The sequence below is a fragment of the Telopea speciosissima genome, chromosome 1 (assembly GCF_018873765.1).
Source record: "Telopea speciosissima isolate NSW1024214 ecotype Mountain lineage chromosome 1, Tspe_v1, whole genome shotgun sequence".
Lineage (NCBI taxonomy): Eukaryota > Viridiplantae > Streptophyta > Magnoliopsida > Proteales > Proteaceae > Telopea > Telopea speciosissima.
In genome coordinates this window covers 41456572-41464064 of record NC_057916.1, presented here as the reverse complement: position 1 = coordinate 41464064, position 7493 = coordinate 41456572, and the positions used below count along the sequence as shown (strand labels likewise).

Below are 7493 nucleotides of genomic sequence, written 5' to 3'. Positions count from 1 at the left end.
TTACCCCGTGGATGTAGGCACACTGTAGTAGCAGGCCTTCTTCCCCTGCTTCTACAGGAGTTGGGCATCATTACTGTTCAACTGAACCAAATAGGCATTGGTTGCAGAGCATTGTAATGTGAAAGGGTTTCAAGGGAAAGGTTTCCTCTTTACACCATGCCCATACATGGAAGCTGAATTAGTAATAATACAAAAATTAGAAGCATATATAAAAATTTCTAGTCCTCCAGCCAGACTTTCTCCAAAAATATATACATAAATTTCCTAAATATATATTTCAAGATCTTGAACATTTGACTCTGCTCAAACTGGCTGCATTACACTGGGTTTCATCAATTTGACCCAATTGACTGAATCAATCCTGTAATAAGAACCTAATTGTAATGTACTCCATTCAATTTAGGAAGGGGAAGATCTCTTGATGCTATATCATGGTTGAAGGCCTTAGTTTTGTTTAATGCAAACTTACTTGGTAAAGCAAGTTAAAACTAGGCACATCAGATGGTTTTTAGATTGAAATAATATGCTCATAAGTCCCACCACTTGTTTAAATGGAATGGTATACAAATAAATCTTAAGCTGCATTTGGTATGCATTCTTAGAATGCATTCTAGGTTGATCTCATTCTCGAATGATAAAAATAGTTGTTTTTATCATCCAAGAATGCAAAATCGACTAAGAATGTATACCAAACACAGCCTTAGTCCTGGGGTTAAGCCTCGTGAAATCCTGAACATAAGTAGCACCTAAATCATATTTTTTTAATTTACTTTGTTAATGGGTAAAAAAGAAAAAAATTTCCCTTGGCAATCTGAAAATTGCAATCTTCAGAAACAATGTATTAAAGCCACTATCACTTTTGTTTGGTCATTGAAGGGTTACAACCCCTGACTTTACTTATCTTCTTTCAATATTTGACAATTTTTTGCACCAAAAAATCTTTGTTACATTTAATTCCAAAGGAAACTGAAGATTACAACAAGTTCAATAAAAAGAACACAAGCAGCCAATTCCCACCAGTACTGATGCAGTCTTAGGACGAGGAAAATATGCTGAGAGAAAAACTACAAACCAACTCTCAGTTGCAGGTATTACAAAAAAAAATTGATAATCACTTCTCCATACTATCTTTCTGTCAATACCGAGTCTAGGCGAATAAGGTAATCTATGTTTCTCATCACATATGATGATGTGAGACATATATATATATATATATACAAAAATAAACCTGAAAATGTGAACTTCACTGAGGCATCAGCAACTCCACTGAAAGTGTGAACTTCTCACAATTCTTCAATATATACAGTTTTTGCCTTTGAATCCCTGACTTGGTATAAATCACAAGTGTTTTGAGATAAGAACACGTAACACTTCTCAACTGTCATCGGCTTTCTATGATTGTAACCGTCAGTTGGTTTACGGTATATGACTCTAGTTCAGAAAAAGATTCGTCTGTCTCCAAGGGACTTCTTTCTCTACCAAAGCCAGGGGGTTTTGGTTGAGGCATTGTTGCAGTTTCACTACTCAACATCAAAACCACAGATGACATAGTTGGCCTTTCTTCTGGGCGTTCTTGCACACACAAGAGGCCAACCTGTATACATCTCAATACTTCACTTGTGGAACATGAATCCTTCATTGATTCATCCATCAATTCCAAGCCTTTGCCCTCTCTCCATAGTCTCCATGCCTAAAATATCTCAAGAATATTATTTTGGTCATATAAAAGGAAGGAAGAAAAAAGACCATGCCATTACAGTTTATGATTCAGTTTAAACGAAGAGAAAGACAATTATCTTTTTGTACTTACATGTGCAAGAAGATTGAGCTCGCAGTTATCGTAATAAAATCCTCTGTTCTTCTTGCCACTAATGATCTCCAACACCAGAACACCAAAGCTGAAAACATCAGATTTCACCGAGAAGTTTCCATCCATTGCATATTCAGGTGACATGTAACCACTGCAAGGCATTATTGAAGAAAATCTTTAATGTGTTGATTACATTGGACTATTACTATGTGATGAATGTATTCATTTTTGTATGTTTTTAGGAACTTACTATGTTCCTACTACTCTCCTTGTATTTCCTTCAGTTTCATCCCCTCCAAAAATTCTTGCCATGCCAAAGTCTGAAATTTTGGGGTTCATCTCACCATCAAGTAGAATGTTGCTTGCTTTGAGATCCCTATGGATAATTCTAAATCTGGAGTCTTGATGCAGGTAGAGAATCCCTCTGGCAATTCCCCCGATAATTTGGAAGCGCTTTGGCCAATCCAAGGATGAGGATTTTTTTGTGTCTGTAGAGAAGCAATTTTTGCTTGAGGACATTAGTTTGAACTTTTGATTTAGTGTTTTATCAAAATTAAATAGAAAAGCATCAACATAGTGAACATTAGCAAGCTGAACATGAGAAATATTGAGATGGACTAACCAAACAGTATAGAATCCAAGCTTCTATTTTGCATGTACTCATAGATTAACATTTTCTCTTCAGCATCAATAGAGGAACCCAGAAGCCGAACGAGATTCCTGTGCTGAAGTTTTGCAATTAATATAATCTCATTCTTGAATTCTTGTAGTCCTTGCCCTGAATTCTTTGAGAGCCTCTTCACAGCTATTTCCTTCCCCTCCAACTTACCCTATTTATTATCAATCTCAGACACTAAAGTCAACATTTTGAACTCATTCATTCTAGTGGCATAAAAATGTTTAACGGATCAAATATGAAAATTTACCTTATAAACAGTACCAAAACCACCTTTTCCAAGCTTGTTTGCTTCGGAGAAATTATCTGTGGCAATTGCAATAGTAGAAAAATCGAATAGAGGCAATTCTATGTCATCTTTGTTATATTCGCCCGAGTACTCTCTCCCGCTTGATACAACCAAGTCCACAAATTGTTTGTCTTGGCTTTTCTCCCTGAAAACTGGCATAGAAAGAGGATGATGGATATGTAAGAAGAGTGTAGTGGAAGTGCAACTTTTCAATCTCATTTCGCAGGATAAGGAATCATGTTGTACCTCTTTCCTCTGTCTTCCTATTCGACACAGCTCCTTTTGTCTTTCTCTTCCATAGGAAATAGCTACTGAATGCCAATACAAGAACACCAACACAGACCATGACACTAAGTCCAACTGTTAATCGTTTCCTTTTACTGGAATGGGCATCAGGGTCTTGTCCCTTTGCTGTAGATGATTAAAAGAAAAAAAACATTAATGAGTGTGAAAGTAAGTTTAGAAACAATTATTCTGCTAAATTAGGCACTATCCCTAATGGTTGTGAACGTTCAGGTATGGTCAGTTTTTTTTTTTTTTGGATGGTGCTTCAGTTTTTTGTTGGTTCATGTACTGGTTTCCATTTTCCCCCCTCCCTCTCCTTCAAGCAAAAGATCAATTTTAGGGGGAAAATTTTACAAGTGCATGCCCAGTACTTAAAAGTTTTTTTGTTGGATAATTTACAATAGTATCAGATTGTCAATCCCAACACTTACACTAGGCCCAAAGGTTTAAACTAATACAAGTCATGTTTAATATGAACCATTATTATTTATTTATTTTTTGGAGAGGGATAGGCACACCGCTCATATGTGGTAAACTAGCGGGCGGCCCCAATGGCAGAGCGGAATGGGGTATCATATAGGAGGGGCAGGGGGTCATTCTAAAGGGGGGGAAGAGAAAGATAGACACAAAGGGTGCTAGCTTACAGTACACCAACAATGTGCCCAGACTTTTCCTTCTGTTTTTTTTGGAGAGGGGGGTGTTAAGAATATGAACCAAATGAGGTGTAAGAAAATTCTAGTTTCAATGTATGAATATTCTAGTTGCAATGAACACAATAATTGAATAACTTGTTCTGCATCCATTCCTATAACAATAAATGTAATAAAAATATGGGAGAATGTTCCTGCCCGGGGGTGTAGTCTCCGCTAGCACCTCCTTCTCTCTCTCTTCCCCCTGAAATGATCTCTCTGCCCCCATATTGGTTGAATCGATAGGGGTCTCTCAATGGCTCTTGTCTTCCCACATGACCCGCTACTAAATATATATTATATAGGCTAGGCACGCTGGCGCTGTGCCCAGCCTAAATCTGTCTCTCTCCCACTCCCTATGGAAATGACCCCCTGCCCTTCCCATCCCACCCTCTCTATTGGCACAGCTGCTAGCTCCAGGAAAGCCAGTGGCGTGTCCAACCCTCTCCCACACATTATATATGGAAAAAAAAAAAACTTGTATTGTGTCTTAGCCAAATATAATGTTAAACTGCTGGAGTTCTTGGAACAATAGGTTGGTCTATTTTGGCCAAGGAATTGTGCAGAGTAAGGTCCAGCCCGTCTACCCAAAGAGATATGGCCTAATTAAGAGGATAAAATTTTGCTGCTACAACTACAAGACTGGCAGCCAAGGAAATGGGATCTTAAAGGGTATTTTAAAAAATAGTAAAACCTAGGAGGGTATTTGTGAACCCAAAAGGGAAGTGAATTATTCCATTTCCTTGGCTGCTAGCAGCAAATTTTTTTTCTAATTTAAAAAGACAGAATGTTAAATGAGAGGCCTAACCCCTTCAATAGCAGACTTGGGTGGTACAGGATTTAGGGATTGACCTGCTAAGAGGAGTTAGTCCACATTAATAAGAGAATAATTAAACTGCCTCTTAAGACTCTCTAGTCTTTCATCAAAAAAAAAGAAAACTCTCTAGTCTTTTAACTCTGAAGATTTGAAGGCCTGGTTGTCTCATGGTGGGGCTGATGAATCTCCTCTTCTCGGCATCAAAGTCTAATAGGGATTGGCCACCAAACTTTCAGTACTTGACTGGACAAACGTGTTCCACATGGACTATGGAAACATGGAACTCTCACAGGACATTCTAGGCTGTGATGAGATCCAGGCACTCATGTGGGCCCCAAGAGGTCAATTGGTCGGCTGCGGTACCCACAACGCGTCCCATTTCCCACCTACGCCCTAATTTCATAAAACCGAAGGCCAAGCAATTAAACCAAAAAAGCAATTCTCTCTCGACCGGAGTCAAATACGTCGGCTTGCTTTTTGACTCGGAATCTCCATTCGCACTTCCACCAGTATGAAACTATGAATTAATAATATGATTTCTTTAAACAGTATGATTAATTAGCTTCTATTTATGATTTGAGATTAACTAAATTGAGCGTACCTAGCTCGGAACCCGCCACCCGCAGGTAGAGATCTTGGCCGCCGACGGGGTACACCCGGAGATCGATAAGCTCACCAGTCCAGTATAAGCAACCAGTTCCTCCTCCCGTCAGTTTCGAGTTCGCATAACCCGTACACGAACAGTTCCTCTTGCAAGCCTCCTTGCATTCTTGAAGACTCATACTTTCATTCACGAACGCCATGGATGTGTCAGGGACCTTCATGCGCTGCAACCTTAAGAACCCATCATCTCCTTTCTGGCACTCCAACTCTGTTTTCCGAACACACCCACCAGACCCATTTCTCATAATCCAATTCTGAGGATCCCTTGGCTTAAACCCTGTTGGAGGACACTTGCAGACTGGCGAAGCATTGGCATCGCATATACCATAAGCCCCACACACTTTGTAATTGTCGCATTGGTCCTTCGGAGCATACCAGTAAAGATTCCAGCTTTCGCTTTTGTCGTCATCGAGTCGTGTAAATCGCTGAAGCGAACCAGATGGACTCACCATCAACCTCGAAACCACGGAATCGTTCTCGATGGAAAACGAGTAATACAACTCGTCTGAATTTGAGGTGAAACTGAAATTGATAATGTCATTGGGCTTCATTTCAGGGACCGCACTGAACTGTAACCCATTCCAAGGTCCGCTTCGGTACTCTATGCCCATTCCGTTCCAGACAAACGCCTGTGGGTATCCACGACGATCTACCCCAAACTTAAAGCTTCCAGTGGACGGATCGCTTTCGCTCTTCCACGATATCAGAAATCTATTCAAACCGGTTCTCAAGTTCCACCCCAACTTCATTCCCGGCAATAAAGTGTGAGTCGGATGATCGAAGCTCTGCCACAGAGAATTCTCGAGCTTCTCGTCATTTTCTTCTCTGACTACGAGATTTCCAGAATCTAACAGCTGGGCGACTGGGTTCTCTGCCTTGGACGCATTCGTAGACCAGATCACAGTTTCCGATTGATTTAGGAGGACGAGATTCCCGTCTTCGGAAAGCTTTAGAACACCGGTTGAGTCTGTGATGGGGTTGTCTCTGTTTGCAATCCAAACAACAGTTTGGTCACGAATCTTATTGTACCATATCCCCAAATATCTGTTGTTGGAATTGGTAGGGCTGAAGAACCCCAATTTGAAAGTTCCACCGGAAGAAACAAGGCTTTGCCCGTCTCTGACTGATTGATTCAGAGTTATGATGTCCCCTGCAAATCCATTGGAACTTTGGGAGGAAAAAGCAAGTAATGCGAAGCAGGAGACGAGGAAAAGATGGAAACCCTCGCTGATGTTTCTCATGCTTTTAGTTTCTCTATTCCCTGTGCATCTCTTTAGAGGATGGGTGGGTCGGTAACGGGTACATGCATGTTTCGCTCTTCCTGAATCCTATTGATTCTGAACATTCTTAATAAATAAAGCTTCTAAAGTAGAGAAATAATTAAATAATTTTTCGAAGAGATTCGGAAATCGTAACAGTGATGGGGATGGCTTGGGGAAGGGGAAGGAGAAAGAGCTTTGTTGACTATAGTCAAGTCTGCGTCTCTGTTCTCACCACCCAGCAGCATGGACTCCCAACCACACTAACCTTCTCCCTGTAGATTCCATCAATTCTATTCTCAACCCACATTCCAACCTAGCCCCTCATACCCTTCGAGGCCACCTGCCTTTGTCCCCTATGTCCCTCCCAATAAACCTTCATCCACCCAACCCGCATGTTCCCCATTTTTCCCAATCGCAAACCCAAATTCCTTGAGCGCTTTTTTTAAGCAGCTTTACAGTCCAAGCAACCAGCCAAAGCTCTCAGAAGAACCCATTTTCCAGCCTCAGGCTCCTACACAGCATTTGACAGTGATTCTCAGCCGGTTGACTCCCCTCCTCTAGTTTTCATGGTGGACCAACAAAATTAGCAAGGCCAGCCAAATACAACTGGAGTCATTGAAGTTGTTTATGAAGATGAAGATCATGTTGGCGAAAATACTTCGCCTATGCAAGCTCCCTTGTTGGACTTTCAGCCATTTCAAAATCAGGATCCCAAGCAACTGTTCACTTTTGATGGCACCCCATTTCATAAATGGCCCAACAAAATCTCTGAATTTCATGCCTGGTTAACTGTCGAATTACTCCAAGAAGGCATGACACCAAGAGTAGCCATCACCAAGTTTCTAGCAAGAACTCATGGTACCCTCAGAGAATGGTACATGGCATTGGGTCCATACAGACAAATGCAGTGGGTACAACTTAGCATTGATGAATTTGTTCTCCAGTTATACAATGAGTTTATTGGCCCTCTCGAGAATAATTGTGTCAAGGCCCGTGAAGAAT

At 40.7% G+C, this 7493-nt stretch overlaps 1 protein-coding gene across 1 annotated transcript; it reads right to left on the bottom strand.

The window, feature by feature from the left end:
- Positions 1-1241: 1241 nt before the first annotated feature.
- Positions 1242-6470, bottom strand: LOC122649674 (receptor-like serine/threonine-protein kinase SD1-8). The gene is made up of 7 exons (XM_043842916.1): positions 5168-6470; positions 3022-3186; positions 2737-2927; positions 2433-2640; positions 2061-2298; positions 1811-1961; positions 1242-1690 (listed from the first exon to the last, which is right to left on the bottom strand). Exons 1-7 carry the CDS (start codon positions 6468-6470, stop codon positions 1382-1384), a joined length of 2565 nt encoding a protein of 854 aa, XP_043698851.1. The 3' UTR covers positions 1242-1381.
- Between the last annotated feature and the right edge of the window lie 1023 nt (positions 6471-7493).

What these genes read in the sequence shown, in the direction of transcription:
- LOC122649674 (XM_043842916.1), bottom strand. Translation starts at nt 6,470, where the DNA reads ATGAGAAACATCAGCGAGGGTTTCCATCTTTTCCTCGTCTCCTGCTTC. An exon ending in GGTGGCGGGTTCCGAGCTAG is followed by an intron (nt 3,187 to 5,167) that starts GTACGCTCAATT and finishes AATCATCTACAG; the next exon opens with CAAAGGGACAAGACCCTGAT. An exon ending in TAGGAAGACAGAGGAAAGAG is followed by an intron (nt 2,928 to 3,021) that starts GTACAACATGAT and finishes TTTCTATGCCAG; the next exon opens with TTTTCAGGGAGAAAAGCCAA.